The 25,845-nt window shown below is 37.3% G+C and overlaps 1 protein-coding gene across 3 annotated transcripts in view; it reads left to right on the top strand.

Moving 5' to 3' along the window:
- The window catches only part of Mdga2 (MAM domain containing glycosylphosphatidylinositol anchor 2), an 862,524-nt gene that overhangs the window by 807,806 nt on the left and 28,873 nt on the right, over nucleotides 1–25,845 (top strand). Inside the window, 4 exon segments of one of the 3 annotated variants that reach the window (NM_001444001.1) lie at nucleotides 4,953–5,130; nucleotides 8,116–8,136; nucleotides 18,835–18,990; nucleotides 19,471–19,629. In NM_001444001.1, the coding sequence (NP_001430930.1) occupies nucleotides 4,953–5,130; nucleotides 8,116–8,136; nucleotides 18,835–18,990; nucleotides 19,471–19,629 (514 nt within the window). 3 annotated transcript variants of the gene reach the window in all.

The following is a 25,845-nucleotide window of genomic DNA, read 5'->3' as shown; positions in this document are numbered from 1 at the left end:
TCTGTTTCTTGTTTACTTAAAGGTATTTTTAATATATTCAGGTTATCTCTGTGTGGAACAGTTATTAAAAGTTAAGGCTTACACATTTCACTAATGGGAAATGATAATGACAGCAAACTTTTAAAATGTACAATTTGATTGATTCTTCTTAGAGTTTTGATTATAATCACAGATACTGTTTTCATTATGTGCTTACAAATTCACACTTACTCCCAACTCCTCCCAAATTCTTTTCTCTTTAAAAAGGGTGTGGTGTTGACCTACCAGGGACTACAGCCTTAAAGAACAAAAGACTCTACTCCTAGCTCTCAGTTGTCCGTCCATATTTCCTCTGTTGGTTAGGGGATTATAAGCTTCTTCACCATTCATATTGGGATGTTGTCTTAGTCAGGGTTTCTATTCCTGTACAAATATCATGATCAAGAAGCAAGTTGAGAAGGAAAGGGTTTATTCAGCTTACACTTCCACATTGCTCTCCATCACCAAAGGAAGTCAGGACTGAAACTCAAGCAGATCTGGAACCAGGTGCTGATGCAGAGGCCATGGAGTGATGTTACTCACTAGCTTGCTTCCCCTGGCTTGCTCAGCTTGAACCCAAGACTACCAGCCCAGGGATGGCACCACCCACAATGGGTTGGGTCTTCCTCCCTTGATCACTAGTTGAGAAAATGCCTTACAGCTGGGTCTCATGGAGGCATTTCCTCAACTGAGGCTTCTTTCTCTGTGATAACTCCAGCTTGTGTCAAGTTGACACACAAACCAGCTAGTACAGATGTTGAATGTGATCCTGTGGGCTCTTGGGCAGGCAACCACAGAGCTGCTGTGAATTCATGAGTTCAGAGGCTTGGTCATTTCCAGAATACACTGTTTTCCTTTGGTGATCCCCAATCTATCGATTTTAAATTTTTTCCCCTTCTTCAATAGTCTCAGAGTTTTGAGAACGGGCAGGACATAAAGATATCCTATATATGACTGAATATTCCTTTGACACTTACTCTCTACACTTTGATGTGTTTTAACTTCCTGCTTTAACCATAGTCACATTCATTATCTTCTATATTTTTATATTATCCCTATGCATTTATTTACTAAATTTAAATGTAACTACATTGTTTTTCCTCTTTTCTTTTCCTCTCTCCCAGTATTCCCTTATACCTACACCCTGGATCTCTCTCTGACTCATGGCTCCTGGCCTCTTTTTAAAGTAATTGTTGTTACATGTGTGTATAATATATATTTATATGTTTGTAAGCATGTAAATATGATCTGATCTGTATGTATGATATTAACTGTACCCACATATTTTTCAGGGCTAAACATGTACATATATCCAAATGATGGGTTACTCTCAGAATCTCTCAGTTGTCTATAGTTTTTTTTTTCTAGGATCAAGACCCTGTGTGATTTTCCCCTCCATGTTACCATGCTTGTTGGTGTCATCCTTGATTGGGTCTTCTAGAGGCAGCCATGTTGGTGAGGCCTCATAGGTATAGCTTCACTGACAATTCTAGGAGATGCAATCACACCGGAGATATCTTATCTTGTCTTTTAATGTTAACTATATGAGCTTCCTGAGACCTAATACTTAGGTAAGGATGCATATATTCTTTTATTCTCCACACAGATCTCTTCCACAGCATGCTTTTTTCTCTCTTCTGTGAAGAGAGCTCTAAGAATTACATATGACAGTGTCTTCTTAATTCCACCATTTGTTCATTATTCGTGAGAAAAAATTAGTGAGAAACACTAACTGCACACATGTTGGAGAATTTCATTTCCAGAAGTTTAACAGTAGAGTAATTACAGCAGTGGGAATCCAAGCTATATAGTTAGGACTAAACACCTTTCAGAGAAAAAATCAGTCTTTATATGAATATATGTACATACATATATGCATGCATACATACATATACATGTATGCATATATAGTATATTAATATAATATGTATACATATAAAGAATTCATGCATATATGTATACATATACATAAGAGAGAACTACCATGTGAAAATCTGAAAAAACATGGCTATCCATGTTAGTAACTGAAATTCCTACTCAAATAATTGTTGCCCTCACCTATTCATCATCAAGTCAAAATTGAACTTTGATTTTTAACACTTTGAGGGAAATAACAAATACCTAAGACCAATTGAAGACTAGGGAATTTTCTCCACCTTTATGTGAGTTATCAAAGGATTTTGAAGTCAAAGGACTGAATGGCATTATTAGATGCCCATAGGAGCATGTCTGAACAAAGTTATTTCTTGAAAATTCTGTATCATTGTTTTTAGTTCCAAAGAGCCCCTACCTAGGAGATTTTTAAAGCACATGATCAGCATATTTAAAAAATAACTATATCCAATATAAGTTAACATAAACAAGAGTATATGTAATATATTTCAGATATGAACAGTATAAATAAACTATGCCTATAATATAACATTTGTCTACCATCTATATAGCAACTCATATATTGAACATTGGATAAGCAAGCAAAATATGTTAAAAATAAAACAAAAAATATAATTTCCTATAGTAGATTAATCAATAATTATCTATCAAGAGCTCTAATGAACTGGATCCAATAACTTAATTAACAAAAATTTGAAATGTTAATAAAAGGCATTCATGTGAGTCAGAAATAAAGAAGAGGTATTATATGTATAAGGGAATTTCAAGTATAAGAAAGAAAGAGGGAAGGAAAGAGACTCAGAGAGACTGTTAAAAATACCAGGTGGTTCTATATCTAAGCAGGCAGGACCACAGTCTCAATTACTGACTGTGTTTTTATTTGTATATGTGATTAGAGAAGCCTCAATGGTCTGCTCAGTTTGAGTTCCAAAATAAACAATTGTAGTACATGAAACAATATTGATAAAGTATCATAGATTTATGTTCAGTTTCACTCATAGAATTAATTTAGTTCTTATTTCTAGTCTATTAATAAGTTCATTATAAATATTGGAGTTTGTTCAGTTTTTCCATCTAAAAAGAAAAGAGCATATTCTACTTCCTTCAGCATATTACCTAATGTTGCACAATTCTTTATTGTCAGGGTCCAAATCACATTTAAGTGGCATCACAAAAATCAATGAATTTGTTTCATTTTCTTTATTTGTTGTCCTACTGGCTTTTTTTTATTAACTTTTAACACTGAAATGAATTACTTGAAGAGATTTATTTTTGTTTTTGTTTCATTGTTGTTATTGTTTGGGGGGAATTTTATCTGGAAACGTCTTTAATAAGATCTCATTTACTTTGCTAGTCATTTATAGAACTGTTCTGTAAAATTGTCTGAGCAAGGCTGGAGTATGTACCTCAGGGATAGAATGTAACAGTAGTAACCTTCATTCACCTGATAAGTGTCCTCTCAGAGGCTTACTGCTGAATAAGCTGACCCTTTCTGGTTCTTTCTGAACTCTGGCTGGCTGGATCAAATCAGCTGCTCTGTCCCAAACTCCTCTCCATGCAGACTGGTTCAAACTGCTTCTCTCAGCAGCTTCTGACTAAGTTGCTCTGCTTGGCTTCAAACTAACTCTGGTAATCTGTTCTAATCTTTTGACTTCTTCTCATTCTCTGCTTGTTCTATATTTACCTGCCACCTGTCTTTGTAAAAATACCTTCTCCTTCTCCTTCTCCCTCTCCCTCTCCCTCTCCCTCTCCCTCTCCCTCTCCCTCTCCGTCTCCCTCTCCTTCTCCGTCTCCCTCTCCCTCTCCTTCACCCTCTCTCTTGATTTCACCCTCTCTCTCTGTCTCTCTCTCTGTCTCTCTCTCTCTCCCCCTCTCTCCCTCTCTCTCTCCTGCTCTCTTAAGTCACATCTCTCTCCTGTCCTTTTGAAAGTTGGGCTTATCTTACCTTTGACTCAAGGTGTCAAATCTTTCTCTGATTCATCACTTTGTCTGCCCCTCAATTAGTTGTCATTTTCAAACATGGCTCCTTCCTTCCTCAAACTGACCTTATCTGCATTGTTTGGGAGTAAATGTGTGTACTAGGGGCATGTCTGTTTTTCAATCAGATCATACTATATTCCAGGATATGTCTGCATCTGGTCAGATAATATCTTTGGATAAGATCCCTTGAGATTGCAGCCATGTTGATGGATTAAAATTTCTCTAATTAAAGTGCTTGCCATCATGTGTGAAGGCCTTAATTCAGTACTTGGTGCCCCTCCCCCAAATAATCATAAAATTATCTGAGCATTGTATGTTCAGTGTAGGATACTGTGTGCCACTCATTCCTTTTTGGCTTGATCTAGTAGGGTTTTAATCCCTTTTGCTAAACTGAACAACTTATTTCAGGTCACTGACATTTCCATCTTGATTTTCATCATATTTACTACCAAGCATCATTCTGATGCAACTGCCCTCTGATGACTTAGAAATGGATCCTTCCCATTGACACTGAATCACTCTTGAACCCTTTGTTATTTTAATTTTTTAATCACATGTATGAGTTTTAGGAATCATTTTATAGTGAGTTTAATTTAAGTCTTCATTGTATTTCTGTTTTCAATGGACTAAACAGCTAAGGTTATAGTCATGTCTGTATCAAAACTCTAATACTTACAGTTCACTCTGGAAATTATTTGGTACATAATAAATATGCTCGTTGATATGGTTAAAGTGTGACCACTATTTAAGAATTTAATACATCATCAATAATTTATGTAAGATGTAGTTATACATACCCTTTTTTAAAATATCAGATGAAGGTGTTTGTTTGAGGTTCTTTCAATGTAAACTAACCCATTAAAATCAACTGAGTCTATTTAATTGACCTCTGATAATTTTGCAGTTATCAAGAAACATTTGCGAGATGTAATACTTTATAAAATATATGTATATAATATGGCATGTTTATAAACTTACAAATTGCTTTTCATTTTCTTTGAATTATCAGAATTTTTTAATTAGATGCTAGAAATATTACTATACAATTGTTTTGATTTCAGGCTGGACAGCAACGTTGGTGGGAACAGGAGATTAAAATAAATGGGAATATTCAAAAGGGAGAACTAATTACATATAACTTGACTGAACTTATAAAACCAGAGGCCTATGAAGTCCGACTGACTCCTCTCACTAAATTTGGTGAAGGAGATTCAACAATTCGTGTAATTAAATATACGGGTAAGTAGGTTTTAAAAAAATTTTTACAAGTATTTATTTGTGCATGAAATTTTGTGGAATATTTATTTTGACAGTATCCACAAAGTAAAAGTTAACATATTCTCTAAATCATCAAGAATGAGATAAAAACAGCCAAACAAATAATCAAAAAGATTTTAGTCATTGCAAAGTTAATGTGAGGTTACAAATGTGTAATGTAAAAACCTTCAGCGAAAGCTGAGCCCTGTGATCCTGTCAAAAATATCCCTTTGTTTTTACTACCTTGATACAATATCAGTGTGTTGCCTTTTCAAAACTTTTCTTTTTTCTCCCTTTTCTCCTCCTTTCCTTCCCCCATCCCTCCTTTCTTCTTTCCTTTCTTGGTTTAAAACTTCAATCATTAAGATGTTAGGAACCAAGATCCATTTTAATGTGATTTTAAATAGATTTTCAAAGTAGTTTTAAAGCTTCAGGAAAAAAAAATGGACCATGGATGTAAACAGAGATTTCTCACTAGAAGAAATAAAAATGGCTATGAGATACATCAAAAAAAAAAAAAAGCTTCAGGAAACTGAGGAGGCACTTGGGGAGTCCTGTCCTGGGACGACATTACTAAGTTTTTCAGTATATTGAGTGCTTTTTGTAGACTAATGAATATTGATATAATACAAGTCAATAGCATACAGTAGGGCTCACTGTGCGCGTTGTACCTAAAGTGCTCAATGTAGCTCACCATACCTCCAGTATTATACTGGAGAACTGGTGTGTTTAATTGCACTAAAAGTCCATAAGTCTAGACCATTTGTCCCACCCTCTTGAACACTGGCAGCTGACAATATTTTTAATGTTTCTGTGGTTCCTATCATCTGAATGGTACGTTTTTAGAAAAACATAGGACACCTTTAGAATCAACTTATTTAACTTAACAGTACAATTAAACTTTGAAGTCCCTTTTGGAACCGACAGCTTGTATTTCTTTATGGCTGGCTAGTACCCAGTATTACTGCTGGTTCAAGTGTTGGAGGTCATCTTAGTTTTTGTTTCTATTTGTGGTAGTAGACACGTGGGTTTTTGTTTGCTTCCTTGTTTCTTTGTTTTCCAATGCTAATATTTAATGGGTGAGTGTGTGTTTAAGTAATTGTTTACTTTGTAAGGTAAATGTAGACAATATTTCCTCACTATTTCAATATCACAGTGAGTAAAAAATAGAAGTTTGAAAAATTAAGAGTTGATTCACAACTTTTTTTCTAGAATTGATAATTCAAGGAAACTCTGAATATGTACTGATGAGACTGATATTGGATTTTTGATGCTATTCAGGATTCTAACATTCAGTGAAAAGGCCTGCCTTCAACACTGCAGAGCAGTTCCCAGGTCGAATGATCCACTTATTAAAGTGATGCTGAATGATATTTCACATTTGTTTTTAGCTGTTTTCCATTCTGCCTTTTATGTTACCTCTTCCTCTGTAGCACTTTTACTTTTTGTGCCTAATTTATGAGACTATATATGTTGATGGAGCCATTACCATGTGTGGGCTGATATATAAAAATACTGTACATTATGTATAAAAACAGCAACTTATCCCTCACATTTGAAGAGCTTGGGTTGTTCAGAGCCAAAGATCATGGCTGCTTTCTGCACAGGATCCTCCTGGTTTGTCCATATGATCTTGGAATGTTCCCATATGGCATAGTATTCTGGTATCTCTTCCTTATCTTAAGAGGACACCAAATCCATTGAATTATCCATGTATAATTATGATCATACTCCGATTCTGTCTGAAACATAAATTTATTAGGCAGATAAGATGTTAAGATATAGATGTTTCTGTTTAGAGCCAATGCAAACAACCGAACAGGACGATTCTTGGAATTGGTCTAGGTGTTTTAGTGTAAGGATGAACGTGCTTCATGTGCATGCGTATAGATTTTGCTTTCTTAGGAAGTTACAAGTTTACATAGTGGTTTGTGATGCACCAGGGAAATGCTTTTTTTTAAAACAGGAGAGGAGGATAAAACAGAAGTTCCAGAAGGCGTATTATAGCCCATTGTAATTCTGTGAAGACACAGTAGGGCTGTTATGTCCAGAGCAAAGTTTGTGCTCAGTGCTAGCTCCTGATCCATAGAAATATTCTCTTTTAAATTGCAGATTAGAAGTATTTTTTTTACTTGTTAGTAAAACTTCAGATCTATATTCCCCCCTTCAATGGAAATCAGCTGGCATTTTTATGGAAGATATAATTGCTTTCTAAAACTAAGATTTGTTTTGCATGCCTACACAGAAAGTACAAATTGTGTCACATCACTTAAAATATGGTAACTCTATGTTCGGAAATTTCGACATGTGTGTGTGTGTGTGTGTGTGTGTGTGTGTGTGTGTGTGTGTGTCTGTCTCTCTCTCTTCTCTCTCTCTCTCTCTCTCTCTCTCTCTCTGTGTAGTACATCTGTGTGTGTCTGTATATATTTTAATTTAATTAAACCAAGCAGTATTGATGTATTTGTTTCTGATGCATGACATGATTTGAGAAATTCATTATTTATTATAACATTGTATTATATAATTATTAGTATATTATAGTTATATTATTTTCAATAAAAGTGAATACAGCACAAAACATAGTATAATCCCTTACTTTTTCTTACTTACAATTGCTTACATTGTTAATTCATCTCGATTATAGATTGTTTTACCAATAGCTTCTTTGACTTCTGGGTTTCTTTAGCACTGGTTAAGATGTAAAAGGTTAGCATTGCATTCCTTGGAAAATGGACAACTCCCTCGTGATTTTTAACACTGATCTTTGTGGTACTTGGATGTTCTTAATATAAATTCAAAGTGGACTGCACTGTGTCCCATAGAACAAAATGGACTGCAGATAGAATTCTTACTGTTGTCATTAGATTCAGAAGAAACTACGGTTCTCTGAGTAGACTAATTAAATTTTTCTTTATAAATGACATATAAGTCTTCCTAATGTATCTGTATTTTTTGCTTTCTTTCCAGCACCTGTAAATCCTCATTTGAGTAAGTATATCATTTTTACCTGAAAAATCATATTGTATTATACACTGTAAAGAAGAATGGATTATCTATAAATATGTAAATATTAAGTAAAATCTATTCTTCCATAGTATAAAACAGTGATTTTTAAAAAAAGGAAAAGTGGCATTGTATATTAACTTTCAGTTTCAAAGGCTATGGTAGAAAAACAAGTATTTTCATACTAATAACTAATGGTCATATATTTAACTAAATGGAGTCAGGTCCTCAAACTGATTAAATTTCATCGTTCTGTGACTTATGAATTTCTTTTTCCTTTTTTGTGGGTTATCATTTGTGTTTTATTTTGTTAACATTGTTCTTTGATTTTATTCTTGGATTTGTTGTCTTTTCTTCATAAAGACAAAGGTTCTTTATTAAAGCCAATTATAAACCACAAACCAAAGACTACACAGGGATGGACTTATGGCTTCAGCTGCATGTGTACTCGATGCTCCTGAATAGGGGAGGCCAGAGTGGTGAGGTGGGAGTGGGGGAGTGAGTGGGGGAGCACCCTCATAGAAGCAGGGGCAGGGGATGCAATAGGGTGTTTGCAGAGGGGAAACCGGGAAAGGGCATAACATTTGAAATGGAAATAAAAACCCAATAAAAATAATAATAATAATTACTCTTAATGAATATATATATATGTAATTGTGCATATAGTTTATACAGTGGAGTATAAGTGTGACACTTGCATCTATAGTGGAGATCAGAGAAGAATTTTCAAGAGTCAGTTCTTCATTGATGCCATGAAACCCTGGTTTTAAATTCAGCTCACAATGTAAATAAAATGTGTGATTTTACCCAAAAAGCCATCTTTCCAGCCCTTGATTATTTATTAAGTTTGCATTTGAGTTTTTCCTCAGAGATAATATTATTTTAGTTTGGCACTATACTTAATAAAGGCAAGGTTTCACTGTGCACTCTAAAGTAGAGTAGAGCATAAACTTGTTCTGTCTTCTTCATTGAAGTGTAGGACTTTCAAAGATGCACCACCAGACCTGGGTATCAATCACTAAATTTACGTAATTTTACATTCCAATATTTTTAGTCTCATTTTGGTTTTGAATTCTGATTTACATTTTTAATTTTAAATACATGATAAAGAATAGTGTGCATGTACCTGAAACTTAGTCCCACATGTAAACATGCCTCATATTCATTACACAGTAGAAGAAACTCATGCTTTCTTCTAGATAGAAGGACTCATGCTTTCTTATGGTATAATAACAATGCTGACCATCGTGGAAGGAAGGCATGGCTATCGGATCTGAAGTCGGGAAAGAGATGAGCGAATGCTGGTGCCCATCTAGCTCTCCTCTTTCCCTTTTATTCAGTCGCTGATTCCAGCCCATGAGGTTGAACCACCCACATTCAGGATCAATTTTCCTTCCTCAGTTAAATCTCCAATAAAAAACCCTAAGGTGTGTACCCAGAGATGTGTCTCCTAGGTGATTCTAAACCTAGTCGTGTAGGTAGTTGATGAAGATTATTAGCCTTATGCATCTCTGTCTCTAGCAAACCACATTAAAATAGGAAGATGATTTACTATGAAAATCTTATCTCAGTATTGATCCTTGATAATACTTTATACTTAATATGAGGCTAGAATTTTGCATGTTCCAAGGAACTGCAAAAGAGTATAGGGTGACACAAGAAGGTCAGGGAGTCCCAGACTTTTTGTTCCTAATTTGCTAAATTGTTTCTTCACCATATTGGAATAGATCTGAGTGTCAGGGCAGGCAGGCAGGGGTTGGCGGGGTGGAGACGGTAGAGTGTTGGAAGTTATATATTTCGAATTATTTAAAATTCTTTATCTCTGTATATATTTGTCTTAGTTCATTTCCACTGTTGTGAAGAGACAGCATGACCAAGGCACTGATAAAAAGGAGTGTCATTGTTCTAGAGGGTAGTTGAGTCCATGAGTATCCTGGCAGGCAGCATGGTGGTAGGCAGGCAAGGCATGACACTGGAGCTGTAGTTAAGAGGTTAAATCTGATCCAGAAGCATGCTGTGGAGAAAGCATGGCAGGCCAAATAGAATGGCATGGGCATTTGAAACCTCAAAGTCCACCACACTGGCACACTTCCTCCAACAAGACCACATTTCCTGATCCTTCCCAATCAGATCCACCAACTGAGGTCTCAACATTCAGACACATCAAGGTTCGCGGGCCATCCTCCTTTAAACCACACAGTCTTTAAATTAAATACTCAGAAAGTTTTCAAAAATTGAAGATGTGGTCAACAATCACTATTCTGTGTTATAGAAATTCTCAGACTTCCTTTTTTCATATTTATAAGATACCCAATATCACACTGACTTTTGCTAATAAGTTTATGCAGCTCAGTGAATGTGTGTTTTATGTGCTTCTAAGTGTTCTCTCATCAACATTTTACAAACTTCCAGGCAAGCATGAGAAATCTTAGTGTTATTTTCAGAAAATGGACCTCAAATTTATATGGATGTATGTCAGAAAAAAATTGTAAATTAAACTGGGGTGTTATCAAATACAACTAAAATATAAAAACCCTCATTTTACTTAATTTTCTTTTTTTTTTTTTATTAACTTGAGTATTTCTTATATACATTTCGAGTGTTATTCCCTTTCCCGGTTTCCGGGCAAACATCCCCCTCCCCCCTCCCCTTCCTTATGGGTGTTCCCCTCCCAACCCTCCCACCATTGCCGCCCTCCCCCCATAGACTAGTTCACTGGGGGTTCAGTCTTAGCAGGACCCAGGGCTTCCCCTTCCACTGGTGCTCTTACTAGGATATTCATTGCTACCTATGGGGTCAGAGTCCAGGGTCAGTCCATGTATAGTCTTTAGGTAGTGGCTTAGTCCCTGGAAGCTCTGGTTGCTTGGCATTGTTGTACTTTTGGGGTCTCGAGCCCCTTCAAGCTCTTCCAGTTCTTTCTCTGATTCCTTCAATAGGGGACCTATTCTCAGTTCAGTGGTTTGCTGCTGGCATTCGCCTCTGTATTTGCTGTATTCTGGCTGTGTCTCTCAGGAGAGATCTACATCCGGCTCCTGTCGGTCTGCACTTCTTTGCTTCATCCATCTAGTCCAATTGGGTGGCTGTATATGTATGGGCCAAATGTGGGACAGGCTCTGAATGGGTGTTCCTTCAGTCTCTGTTTTAATCTTTGCCTCTCCCTTCCCTGCCAAGGGTATTCTTTTTCCTCATTTAAAGAAGGAGTGAAGCATTCACATTTTGATCATCCGTCTTGAGTTTCGTTTGTTCTAGGGATCTAGGGTAATTCAAGCATTTGGGCTAATAGCCACTTATCAATGAGTGCATACCATGTATGTCTTTCTGTGATTGGGTTAGTTCACTCAGGATGATATTTTCCAGTTCCAACCATTTGCCTACGAATTTCATAAACTCGTTGTTTTTGATAGCTGAGTAGTATTCCATTGTGTAGATGTACCACATTTTCTGTATCCATTCCTCTGTTGAAGGGCATCTGGGTTCTTTCCATTTTCTGGCTATTATAAATAAGGCTGCGATGAACATAGTGGAGCACGTGTCTCTTTTATATGTTGAGGCATCTTTTGGGTATATGCCCAAGAGAGGTATAGCTGGATCCTCAGGCAGTTCAATGTCCAATTTTCTGAGGAACCTCCAGACTGATTTCCAGAATGGTTTTACCAGTCTGCAATCCCACCAACAATGGAGGAGTGTTCCTCTTTCTCCACAACCTCGCCAGCATCTGCTGTCACCTGAGTTTTTGATCTTAGCCATTCTCACTGGTGTGAGGTGAAATCTCAGGGTTGTTTTGATTTGCATTTCCCTTATGACTAAAGATGTTGAACATTTCTTTAGGTGTTTCTCAGCCATTCGGCATTCCTCAGCTGTGAATTCTTTGTTTAGCTCTGAACCCCATTTTTTAATAGGGTTATTTGTTTCCCTGCGGTCTAACTTCTTGAGTTCTTTGTATATTTTGGATATAAGGCCTCTATCTGTTGTAGGGTTGGTAAAGATCTTTTCCCAATCTGTTGGTTGCCGTTTTGTCCTAACCACAGTGTCCTTTGCCTTACAGAAGCTTTGCAGTTTTATGAGATCCCATTTGTCAATTCTTGATCTTAGAGCATAAGCCATTGGTGTTTTGTTCAGGAAATTTTTTCCAGTGCCCATGTGTTCCAGATGCTTCCCTAGTTTTTCTTCTATTAGTTTGAGTGTGTCTGGTTTGATGTGGAGGTCCTTGATCCACTTGGACTTAAGCTTTGTACAGGGTGATAAGCATGGATCGATCTGCATTCTTCTACATGTTGCCCTCCAGTTGAACCAGCACCATTTGCTGAAAATGCTATCTTTTTTCCATTGGATGGTTTTGGCTCCTTTGTCAAAAATCAAGTGACCATAGGTGTGTGGGTTCATTTCTGGGTCTTCAATTCTATTCCATTGGTCTATCTGTCTGTCTCTGTACCAATACCATGCAGTTTTTATCACTATTGCTCTGTAATACTGCTTGAGTTCAGGGATAGTGATTCCCCCTGAAGTCCTTTTATTGTTGAGGATAGCTTTAGCTATCCTGGGTTTTTTGTTATTCCAGATGAATTTGCAAATTGTTCTGTCTAACTCTTTGAAGAATTGGATTGGTATTTTGATGGGGATTGCATTGAATCTGTAGATTGCTTTTGGTAAAATGGCCATTTTTACTATATTAATCCTGCCAATCCATGAGCATGGGAGATCTTTCCATCTTCTGAGGTCTTCTTCAATTTCTTTCTTCAGTGTCTTGAAGTTCTTATTGTACAGATCTTTTACTTGCTTGGTTAAAGTCACACCGAGGTACTTTATATTATTTGGGTCTATTATGAAGGGTGTCGTTTCCCTAATTTCTTTCTCGGCTTGTTTCTCTTTTGTATAGAGGAAGGCAACTGATTTATTTGAGTTAATTTTATACCCAGCCACTTTGCTGAAGTTGTTTATCAGCTTTAGTAGTTCTCTGGTGGAACTTTTGGGATCACTTAAATATACTATCATATCATCTGCAAATAGTGATATTTTGACCTCTTCTTTTCCGATCTGTATCCCTTTGATCTCCTTTTGTTGTCTGATTGCTCTGGCTAGAACTTCAAGAACTATATTGAATAAGTAGGGAGAGAGTGGGCAGCCTTGTCTAGTCCCTGATTTTAGTGGGATTGCTTCAAGTTTCTCTCCATTTAGTTTAATGTTAGCAACTGGTTTGCTGTATATGGCTTTTACTATGTTTAGGTATGGGCCTTGAATTCCTATTCTTTCCAGGACTTTTATCATGAAGGGGTGTTGAATTTTGTCAAATGCTTTCTCAGCATCTAATGAAATGATCATGTGGTTCTGTTCTTTCAGTTTGTTTATATAATGGATCACGTTGATGGTTTTCCGTATATTAAACCATCCCTGCATGCCTGGGATGAAGCCTACTTGATCATGGTGGATGATTGTTTTGATGTGCTCTTGAATTCGGTTTGCCAGAATTTTATTGAGTATTTTTGCGTCGATATTCATAAGGGAAATTGGTCTGAAGTTCTCTTTCTTTGTTGTGTCTTTGTGTGGTTTAGGTATAAGAGTAATTGTAGATTCGTAGAAGGAATTCGGTAGGGCTCCATCTGTTTCAATTTTGTGGAATAGTTTGGATAATATTGGTATGAGGTCTTCTATGAAGGTTTGATAGAATTCTGCACTAAACCCATCTGGACCTGGGCTCTTTTTGGTTGGGAGACCTTTAATGACTGCTTCTATTTCCTTAGGAGTTATGGGGTTGTTTAACTGGTTTATCTGTTCCTGATTTAACTTTGATACCTGGTATCTGTCTAGGAAATTGTCCATTTCCTGAAGATTTTCAAATTTTGTTGAATATAGGTTTTTATAGTAAGATCTGATGATTTTTTGAATTTCCTCTGAATCTGTAGTTATGTCTCCCTTTTCATTTCTGATTTTGTTAATTTGGACGCACTCTCTGTGTCCTCTCGTTAGTCTGGCTAAGGGTTTATCTATCTTGTTGATTTTCTCAAAGAACCAACTTTTGGTCCTGTTGATTCTTTCTATGGTCCTTTTTGTTTCTACTTGGTTGATTTCAGCTCTGAGTTTGATTATTTCCTGCCTTCTACTCCTCCTGGGTGTATTTGCTTCTTTTTGTTCTAGAGCTTTTAGGTGTGCTGTCATGCTGCTGACATATGCTCTTTCCTGTTTCTTTCTGCAGGCACTCAGCGCTATGAGTTTTCCTCTTAGCACAGCTTTCATTGTGTCCCATAAGTTTGAGTATGTTGTATCTTCATTTTCATTAAATTCTAAAAAGTTTTTAATTTCTTTCTTTATTTCTTCCTTGACCAGGTTATCATTGAGTAGAGCATTGTTCAATTTCCACGTATATGTGGGCATTCTTCCCTTATTGTTATTGAAGACCAGTTTTAGGCCGTGGTGGTCCGATAGCACGCATGGGATTATTTCTATCTTTCTGTACCTGTTGAGGCCCGTTTTTTGACCAATTATATGGTCAATTTTGGAGAAAGTACCATGAGGAGCTGAGAAGAAGGTATATCCTTTTGCTTTAGGATAGAATGTTCTATAAATATCCGTTAAGTCCATTTGGCTCATGACTTCTCTTAGTCTGTCGACATCACTGTTTAATTTCTGTTTCCATGATCTGTCCATTGATGAGAGTGGGGTGTTGAAATCTCCCACTATTATTGTGTGAGGTGCAATGTGTGTTTTGAGCTTTAGTAAGGTTTCTATTACGTATGTAGGTGCCCTTGTATTTGGGGCATAGATATTTAGGATTGAGAGTTCATCTTGGTGGATTTTTCCTTTGATGAATATGAAGTGTCCTTCCTTATCTTTTTTGATGACTTTTAGTTGGAAATTGATTTTATTTGATATTAGAATGGCTACTCCAGCTTGCTTCTTCTGACCATTTGCTTGAAAAGTTGTTTTCCAGCCTTTCACTCTGAGGTAGTGTCTGTCTTTGTCTCTGAGGTGTGTTTCCTGTAGGCAGCAGAATGCAGGGTCCTCGTTGCGTATCCAGTTTGTTAATCTATGTCTTTTTATTGGGGAGTTGAGGCCATTGATATTGAGAGATATTAAGGAATAGTGATTATTGTTTCCCTTTATATTCATATTTGGATGTGAGGTTATGTTTGTGTGCTTTCATTCTCTTTGTTTTGTTGCCAAGATGATTAGTTTCTTGCTTCTTCTAGGGTATAGCTTGCCTCCTTATGTTGGGCTTTACCATTTATTATCCTTTGTAGTGCTGGATTTGTAGAAAGATATTGTGTAAATTTGGTTTTGTCATGGAATATCTTGGTTTCTCCATCAATGTTAATTGAGAGTTTTGCTGGATACAGTAACCTGGGCTGGCATTTGTGTTCTCTTAGGGTCTGTATGACATCAGTCCAGGATCTTCTGGCCTTCATAGTTTCTGGCGAGAAGTCTGGTGTGATTCTGATGGGTCTCCCTTTATATGTTACTTGACCTTTTTCCCTTACTGCTTTTAATATTCTTTCTTTATTTTGTGCGTTTGGTGTTTTGACAATTATGTGACGGGAGGTGTTTCTTTTCTGGTCCAATCTATTTGGAGTTCTGTAGGCTTCTTGTATGCCTATGGGTATTTCTTTTTTTAGGTTAGGGAAGTTTTCTTCTATGATTTTGTTGAAGATATTTACTGGTCCTTTGAGCTGGGAGTCTTCACTCTCTTCTATACCTATTATCCTTAGGTTTGATCTTCTCATTGAGTCCTGGATTTCCTGTATGTTTTGGACCAGTAGCTTTTTCCGCTTTACATTATCTTTGACAGTTGAGTCAATGATTTCTATGGAATCTTCTGCTCCTGAGATTCTCTCTTCCATCTCTTGTATTCTGTTGGTGAAGCTTGTATCTACAGCTCCTTGTCTCTTCTTTTGGTTTTCTATATCCAGGGTTGTTTCCATGTGTTCTTTCTTGATTGCTTCTATTTCCATTTTTAATTCCTTCATCTGTTTGATTGTGTTTTCCTGGAATTCTTTCAGGGATTTTTGCCATTCCTCTCTGTAGGCCTCTACTTGTTTATTAATGATTTCCTGTGTTTCCCTAAGTGTGTTCATGTCTTTCTTGAAGTCCTCCAGCATCATGATCAAATATGATTTTGAAACTAGATCTTGCTTTTCTGGTGTGTTTGGATATTCCATGTTTGTTTTGGTGGGAGAATTGGGCTCCGATGATGGCATGCAGTCTTGGTTTCTGTTGCTTGGGTTCCTGCGCTTGCCTCTCGCCATCAGATTATCTCTAGTGTTACTTTGTTCTGCTATTTCTGACAGTGGCTAGACTGACCTATAAGCCTGTGTGTCAGGAGTGCTGTAGACCTGTTTTCCTCTCTTTCAGTCAGTTATGGGGACAGTGTGTTCTGCTTTCGGGCGTGTAGTTTTTCCTCTCTACAGGTCTTCAGCTGTTCCTGTGGGCCTGTGTCTTGAGTTCACCAGGCAGCTTTCTTGCAGCAGAAAATTTGGTCTTACCTGTGGTCCCGAGGCTCAGGTTTGCTCGTGGGGTGCTGCCCAGGGGCTCTCTGCAGCGGCAGCAACCAGGAAGACCTGTGCCGCCCCTTCCGGGAGCTTCAGTGCACCAGGGTTCCAGATGGTCTTTGGCTTTTTCCTCTGGCGTCCGAGATGTGTGTGCAGGGAGCAGTCTCTTCTGGTTTCCCAGGCTTGTCTGCCTCTCTGAAGGTTTAGCTCTCCCTCCCACGGGATTTGGGTGCAGAGAACTGTTTATCCGGTCTGTTTCTTTCAGGTTCTTTACTTAATTTTCTAAAAACAGTTCCCACCAGCCCTTTTGTATTATATTTCTTTCATGTATGTGGATGTTATGTGCATGTCTGTTTTCTTTGTGTGCGAGGTATCCTGAGAAACCAGAAGACAGTGTCAGACACCTAGGGACTGGAGCTACAGATAGTTGTGAGTCACCATGTAGGAGCTGCAAATTGAACTTGGACACCGCGGCAGAGCAACCAGTGCTCCTAACCACTGAGCCATTTCTTCAACCCATTCCAATTAATTTTAAATAACCTATAAGCATAATACTTCACAAGAGTTCTGAAATACACATTAAACAACTACAAACAATTCAAAGTGTTTCCTAACACCTCAAGGATGAATGCTCTAAACAAACATAAACACACATTTACCTGAATTAAAAACCAAGGTTTTAAACAAATATTCTGTGTCGAATATTATCCTTTTCAAACATATCCATCTAGATTGAATATAAATATAAATACATATCGCCGCTCTTTAATCTGACAGACAAAAGAAACTATAACAAAACATATTCCTTAAATGTAAAGAAGGACTCACTTAACTCAGTCTTGTGATCACAACCAAATCCTTCTTCCTGGGGACTCTCAATGCTTCCTCTCCAGTGGGAGAGTCTGTGTATGTGCTTTCCTTCGTGAACTTCAGCAAAGTCAGAATCTGTTTTACTTTATTTTTAATAAGCAAAGCTGACTGAACCAAAGTTTTCTTTCCTATCTGAGAGACTCAGTGAAGATTATTGAGATCTTTGCAGAGTGCTTATTTTGCTGAATGGAAAAATGTGTACTACAGTCAATATTTTTTCCCTATGTTTCCGATACAATTCACCAACTCATCTATGTATACACTTTTGAAGCAGGATATATCCAGAAAGAAAAATCTATTCTAGAAATTGCAACCACCCACATTTAATGGCAATTTTAAGTCTCTCCTTGAACTCACGTTGTTTCTGAACTCAGCGTATAGCAGGCATCAAAATCCTTAGTCTTTTCTCAGAGTCTTCATAAACTTACTTTATAAAATGTACTTCAAGTGGATGGCACACATCTGGCAAACCCACATTCAACTCAAGCATGAATGGTGACTACTTTAAAAGCAATTTTCCTTAAAAACCCTTGCCCTAAGCAAAGTTATACCTTTGCAGATGTGTGTACAGAAGGTTATTTCTAGAGGATAGGAAATAAAGACTTACATGCTCCAGGTATACGTGTTTGAAATGCCATTAGATCAATTCAAAAATTCATTTTCTTTTCTTTTTCTTTCTAAAGACAAGGCTTTATGTATGATAAGGTCTGGCTTGGGATGCTTTGTGCTTTAAGGTCATGGTGTCAGCCTATTGCAACTCCTGCAGTACTGAGGCTTGCACCCCCTCTTCTGTTTTAGAAAGCTTATTTCCCAATTGACGCTTTGGTCTCAACTGTTAGAATGCATTAAAGTAAAAGTTAGGAAACTTCCCCATTCATAAGACAAATGTGACTTATTTTTTTAATTGGAATTAAATCTGGTTGTTCCTGATCAAGAGATGTGGTCTTAATTGTGTAATAAGATACTGGCTTAACATAAAGAGAGTTGTTACTCTAAAACCTGGACAGTAGGGAATGCAGAAAAAGAAAAGCAGAAAGAGGATGATAGATGGACAGGGAGTGATATGATGGAAGGACATTGCATGTACATGCAGAAATGCCTGAGCACAACCACTTACTTCATAAAATTAAAATATGCCAATAAAACCATTACTCTTTTTCATCAAAATTCTAATGGTTTTATGTTTAGTGATAACTGTGCCATTAAGGCTCTGATGTCGTTGCTGCACTATTATTACATTGTAATATTTGACGTTTTTCTAATAAAACATTACAACATTTCTAATAGGACTATTTAATCAATACTCATTACTTTAATTAAAATGTTTTAACAGGAGAATTTCACTGTGGATTTGAAGATGGTAATATATGCTTATTCACCCAAGATGATACAGATAACTTTGACTGGACAAAGCAAAGTACTGCAACAAGAAATACAAAATACACCCCTAACACAGGTCCCAATGCAGATCGGAGTGGTTCCAAAGAAGGTAGGAAGCTTTCTAGGGCTAAGCTTACGGCACCTGGAGAGCTGGAAGTGTTCTCAACGTGAAGCACAAGTGGGCAGTGAGCTATGCATTTGAGAATCTTTCTTTTTATCGGATATTTTATTTACATTTCAAGTGTTCTCCTTAGAATAAAACATTGTATCTTACACATACTATCAGCAATTCAGATATTTCTGAAGTCTGTGCTCATTAATGTTTCCTCACTCCTCAGTGATAAACACAGTTGAGAGATCAGGCTGGTTTTATTCTGTGTTATTTCAGCTCCAAAATTTCCACTTTTCTCAGTTCTTTCTATCTTAATCTTTTCTCTGTTAAAGTTGTGGTTGTGTGTAGCCGTGCAGCTTTTATAAATGAGATATAAAACATTAGTTTTTATTTTCAATCAAAGCTCTGAAGTGTCACAATATCGTTTCATGTTTCCTTGTAAGTATGTGCTTCATCACTCGCTTCTCCTGCCTTCAGGTTTTTATATGTACATCGAGACATCGCGACCCAGACTAGAAGGAGAAAAGGCTCGACTTCTCAGCCCTGTATTCAGCATAGCTCCCAAAAATCCATATGGACCTACCAATAGTGCATATTGTTTCAGTTTCTTCTATCACATGTATGGGCAACATATAGGTAAGGTAACAGACTTCTCTATTTTCTCTTTACCAAGCCTAATAAAAGTTTCACACAGAGCATGAAGATAGCTTTTGTCAGAGAATACTATAATTTAGTTTTATTAAATTACTTGGCTACAAATTGGAAGGAAAGACAGATGTCCTCCCATCATCCAGTTCCAAAGCTCATATGAGAGTTTGGGGACTCTGAGCATCATCTCTCCTTTGCATCCCGAGTTAGCGGGCCATCAGTAGACTATACCCTGTATGCGGTCTTCTGTGACACTGGCATGCCATAATTTTAGGTTTTCTTTCCTAAAAAAAATGGCTGATTAATGACAATGCACATTAGTGATTGTAAAAAGGAATATCGTCACATTGATAAGTACTTTTAGCCTTGTTCACATACTAATAACAGTGTCATGATTATTTTTATATGGATGCATTATATTAATTAGATTTTAAGGACAATCTGGTCCTTGAAGGGAATACAAAACTGAAGGCATCTACATTTGGATATTTTGCACAGTAGTAATGAAAAGTTACTATGAATCATCTCTCAACTCTGCTAAGAAGAGTACCATTGTAGCAACAGGTGAACTTCAAATTCCTCAACGGGAGCAAAGATTGTCCAAGTTTCCAGGTTTTTGTATACAATGCTGAAGTCCAGAGAACTGAACACCAAATTTATAAACAAGTAACCATTAGATAGTACAGTCAGTATGAAAGACTGATCTCCGTATGTTGGAAGTATTTGACTTAAAGGGCTCTCCACCTATAGTTATTATGTAAGAACATAAAAAATATAACTGCAGCCTAGCTATTGTTATATTAAATTGTGGCCCTGTGTCATTGTTATCTACTATACTATAGGTACACATGTATCACCTCCCTAAACTAAGACAGAGTCCTGAGTAGTAGAGCATGTCAGGCCACAGAGCTTGGTCAAGGGATTAAATGTGTATCAAAGTTAGAAGTGCAGTGATGCTTCCAAGCAAAGGAAGTCCTTCATTTTAATAGTCAGTGGTTAGGTATATTTAACACACTTTTTAAAGTTAGAGTGACCATAGGGACTTGATACATATTAATAAAGACAATGTAAATATGCACTGACTTCCAAAATTAGTCACATAGTATATATGCCAACTATCATATTGTTTAAACTGCTATCCTCACTGGAAAAGTAAGCATCATGGTCTGTTGTTTACAGTGGGGAAACTGAAACTAACGATGGTGATGTGGATGGACCTGTTATATTATGCCCTCACTCTCGTGTCTGACCTACACCAGTGTTCTTTACAGTAGAACAGCAAATGACAAACCAGAACATATGGCAAATAAAGTAGTAAGTGCCCCAATCTGAAACCCAGCAGACCCAGGGGAAACCAGTGTGGAAGCATAGTCTTCATAGAAATCACTTTGTATAACTCCTTTTAGCTCCCTCCTATACAAAATGGGAATGATGATTTCTCCTTTAGAAAGCTCTGGTTTGGATTTATAAGATCATAATCCCCACCTTCTCTCAGGTAACAGACAGCAATCTCATATCCATTGAAGATTCAAATGACCCTGGGACAGGGCATTGCGTGGTTATTTCTTTTAATTTGCACAATGATCATTTAGCCTCATTTAGATAATTATGCTGTTTCTCAGACAATGACACTGAAACACAAAGAGTTTTGATTATCATGCCCAACACATAGCTTACAAACAGCAAAGTCATAATTCTACCTGGGAAGCTGGACTCTGTCATGGCTCTGCAGGAGGACTTACTGGAGGGTCATAAAAGTCAGGCTAAGTATGTGACAGTCATTTGGTATTCACAGTTAGTTATCACAGACTCTATAGGTGAAAGCATGTGATTTAGGACTATAGAAGTAAATACACTAGGGATGAATAATACCTTTGTGGTACAGAACAGACACAGGAAACTGCTGTAGGGCTTCGGCATTAGTCGTCACAGTCTCATTCTGCATTAACTGTGAGAGGATCATCTCATGTCAGAATTCTCACTCCTCTCATTTAGTGTCAGAAGAAACTATTAGGAGTGGTAATTTCAATTAGCTCAGATATATTATTTTCTTTTTAGTTGATCCTGTCAACTTAACTTACTATCCTTTTTAATATTCATTTCAAACTTCCTCTACCCTTTCCCAATTTACTAGAAAAAATAAGATGTATAATTCTATGCCATTTGTGTGTATATATGTACATACAATTTGTATATAAATACAAAGATGTATATATAGCTTAGAATGATATATCATACACATAGGTATATATGGCACAAAATATGCACCTCATACATGAGATCAGCACTTTTAGTGCATCCTTTAAAACTATCCATGTATTTATGAGATGCAAAATACTTCTGAGAACGTCTAACTTCCCCTTTGTTCCTCTTACTTCTCTTGGCAAATGCTCATCAGTGTTTCTGTTGCTCTTATTCTGACTATCTATGCACTGGGTTCTCTTTCTGAGTAAAGATCTCTTATGTTGAGCCTATAGGTGTCATTTCAGTTTCTGCAGATGGTCATGAGTAGCAGGTTAGGTTCCAAGTCTATTACTTGGATTACCTAAGCAGAGAACAGGCACAAAAATTGCTAAAAATTTAAATAAATATACTTGTCCCATGCTGTGCAGTAAACTAAAACCAAATGTAATTGAGGCATGATTTTTCTAGTATACTTGCTTTTATGACATCTCACAGATACTGCATTATTTAGAAATGGAAAATTTGGACAACTCTCAATGTAGCAAGTTTGTGTCAATGTAAACACACTGTTCTCACCTCAAATAGGAGAGGTACTTTATTCTGGAACCAAGTATAAAGGATCATGTCCCAGGAACATAGATTTAGGTATTCAGTGCCATTATAGTACCAGAACAAACCAAGATACTTTTTCAGACACATTATACCTTATTAAGGTTTTATTGCTATGATGGGATCCTGTGACTATGGCAACTCTTATAAAGGAAAACATTTCATTGGACATGGCTTAAAGTTTTAGAGGTTTAGTCCATTATGACCATGTCAGGAAGCATGGCAGCAGCCAGGCCAACATGGTTCAGGGGACAGAGCCAAGAGTTTTACATCTTGATCTACAGGAAGTAAGGAGAGACTGTGTTCCACACTGGGCAGAGACTGAGCATAGGAAACCTCAAAGCCCACCCCGACAGTGACAGAATTCCCCCAACAAAGCCATTCCTACTCCAACAATGATACACAGTGACACATGTCATTCCCCATGGGTCAAGCAGTCAAACACATGAGTCTATGGAGGCCAGGCCTATTCAAACTACCATACACTGGAAGAAATATTAGCTGCTGGGCTATAGCAGAGCAGGGAAGTCTAGCTGTAGCCATCACATGCCATCTGACTGCACTCTTAGCCCTTCAGTTGGTTGTAAAAGGTTTCTGTTCATACATTCTATGAGATTTATCTGATGGTTGTAAAGGTCAGGTACAGAGAAAGGCAATAAACGGCTATAAAGTCTAGTGCTAAAGATGCCCAAGATAATTTAACTGTGGACTTGCATCCTTCCAAATTCTCCACATCTTTTGAAATTATGAATAGTTAGGCAGCTTTGCAAAGTGCTCAGTGGAAGATGTGTTTTCACCTTTTCAGGAACCTTTTTCAGGTTTGTGAATCCCACTGTCCTAAAGGCAGGGATTCCCTCCATCTTTTTGTGTGTGCTGTGTTTTGCTAATTGCCAAAATATATGAACATTTTTTCTTTTTTTGTTACTTTTACAATATTTATTGTAGTGATCCTTAGTCTATTGCTTTTGGTGGAACTGCTGGAAATCACCACAAACCCAACCATACCCCTGGGGTTACCTGTTCTGTTTGTTACTTCCGCCATATCTCTGTCTCCTTGCGTTTCTTAGGCCATGAGCCTCAACCTCACTGACATTAGTTTAGTCAATATCACTAAAGTGAAATGTTCACATGTGTCTTGCTTTTCATTAGAATTAGAAATGATAAGGCTTAGAGAAGGTCTGAGAGGAGCTCAGGTAGGTTACCTGTTAAGCTCCTTGAAGCAAACCATTAGCAAGTTGTCAATATGGAGGAAAAACAGTTGGACACTTTAAAAGTGCTGCTTCTTGAGCACAGAAATGTAAACAAACCAGGCTTGAGGCTGATGCAAGGAAACTTTCAGTGATCTGTCAGGTCAAACCAGCTACAGCATCTAGCCTGTTAGGTCAAAGACTAAAGCAAAAGAGTTTAACTCTTTATAACACTACAATGGTTACGAATGTGTAAGAAGCAAAAATTAATATGAAAGTTTATGGTAGGAGACTATATCTATACACAACAATGACAAAAATAATATTTCAGTATGAAACAAGTGTTAGCATAAGAACTCGAGTAGGCTTTCCCAGGATTTTTTTAAAGATGATTAAGCAGCAGTGAGTAGATTAAAGAGTAGACTTTCAAAGTAGACTACTCAGGGCTACACAGAGTCAAAGAGCAGAAAAGACTTTCATAGCTAGAGAGGCTAATTCAACTCTGTCTTCAATGCTTCAAAGGTCAGATTAACACTCTTGTTAGCAATAAAGCAATGTTTCTCGACCTGTGGGTTTAGATCCCCTTTGGAGTAGATGGATCTTTCCACAGAGGTTGCCTAAGACCATCTTGACTATCAGATATTTACATTACAATTTGTAGCAGTAACAACATTACAGTTTTGAAGTAGCAACAAAAATAATTTTATGATTGGGGTCACCACACATGAAGAAATGTACTAAAGAGTTGCAGCATTAGGAAGTTTGAAACACTGGACTAGAGGATTAATGCAGCTGGTAACTTCACACTGAATCAAGACTCACAATACCATCTGGGGTTCCTAAAGACATTATGAATTTTAAATTTATGGCTCACAGGACTGAACCGCCAGCAAAAGACCATGCAGAGGTTGGACCTAGGCCACACACACATTTGGAGCAGATGTGTGGCTTGATCTTTGTATGAGAGCCCCAACAATTGGAGTGGGGGCTATCTTTGACTCTGTTCCCTGCCATTAGATTCCTCTTCCCTCTTCCCCTAAATGGATTGCCTGGTTGGGCCTCAATGGGAGATGTGCTTACTCGCACTGGGTCTAGATATCCCAGGGTGGGGTGGTACCCAAGGGGGGCTTCCCCTTCTCTGAGGAGAAAATGAGGGAATAATGGGGAAGGGGGGATTTGCAAGGGCAGGACTGTGAAGAGAGGAGGGAGGGGCTACAACTGGGATATGATGTGAGTGAAAAAATAATTATGGAAAAATATTACAGCTCTATGATAATGCATCTGATCACTCAAGAGCTCTGACGGTGAAAGGCAACTTCCTGTTCACTACATACCTGCTTACACATTCATTCTGTAGGCCATGGAAAAAATATCAACTTGGTACTTAAGTAAATTTTAACACTTCCACTGCTAGACTACAGTTGATTATGATGTGCACAATCAATTGAAAGTCTGGTAAGGACTCACTGTGGAGATGTGACTTCCTTCACAGGAGGAGTTGCTGCACATAGATAAGTTTATAAGTAGAATCTGTAGCTGAAAAGGCACTGAAGATGTTGACATGGCAACTAAAGATCTAAGGAAGCTTAGTCGATAAAAGGGTGACAAGGTTGGGACTGGTGTTTGGGTTGATGTTAATTTTGAAAAATAAAATTTCTACTGTGAATCACATTCTGTCAAACAGCATCACATTCCACACACCCCCGCAAAATCTTTTGTAACAGAAAAAGTCAATCAATGTTCCAAACTTTCTTGCTGTCTACTTTAAGAAATTGACTTAGTCACCCAACCTTTGAGACCACCATATTGATCAGTTAGAAACCATCAACATCAAGATAAGACCTTGTGTTAATGAATGTTTCTATGAAGGCTGGTGATTATTAAAGTGTTTTAAGCAAAAAGAGCATGTTAATTAAGCTATAGATATTGTGTACAAGCATAATGCATTACATAATTAGTAAACTACAAGGTAATATAAACATGGTCTTCGTGTGTACTAGGACAGGAAGAAAAAAGGCCTGCACTCTGTATGTTGACATTTCTGTTATTGAAGTAATTTAGAATTGAACTTGCATCAGCTTCAAGGCATGTTTAAAGTCTTTGTACATTAACTCAGGTCCTCCTTTATCTGTAAATCAAAGGTATCTACAGTTACTCATTTTGCAACCGGTATTCTTGGTTGTGTGGACTCCTTTGAAAATCTGGATTCAAAAATGACTTTTTC

This window comes from Rattus norvegicus, chromosome 6 (assembly GCF_021556685.1).
Source record: "Rattus norvegicus strain SHRSP/BbbUtx chromosome 6, alternate assembly SHRSP_T2T, whole genome shotgun sequence".
NCBI classification, from domain to species: Eukaryota; Metazoa; Chordata; class Mammalia; order Rodentia; family Muridae; genus Rattus; species Rattus norvegicus.
Note: the sequence above shows the minus strand (reverse complement) of the source record. Positions and strands in the feature narration are given on the sequence as shown.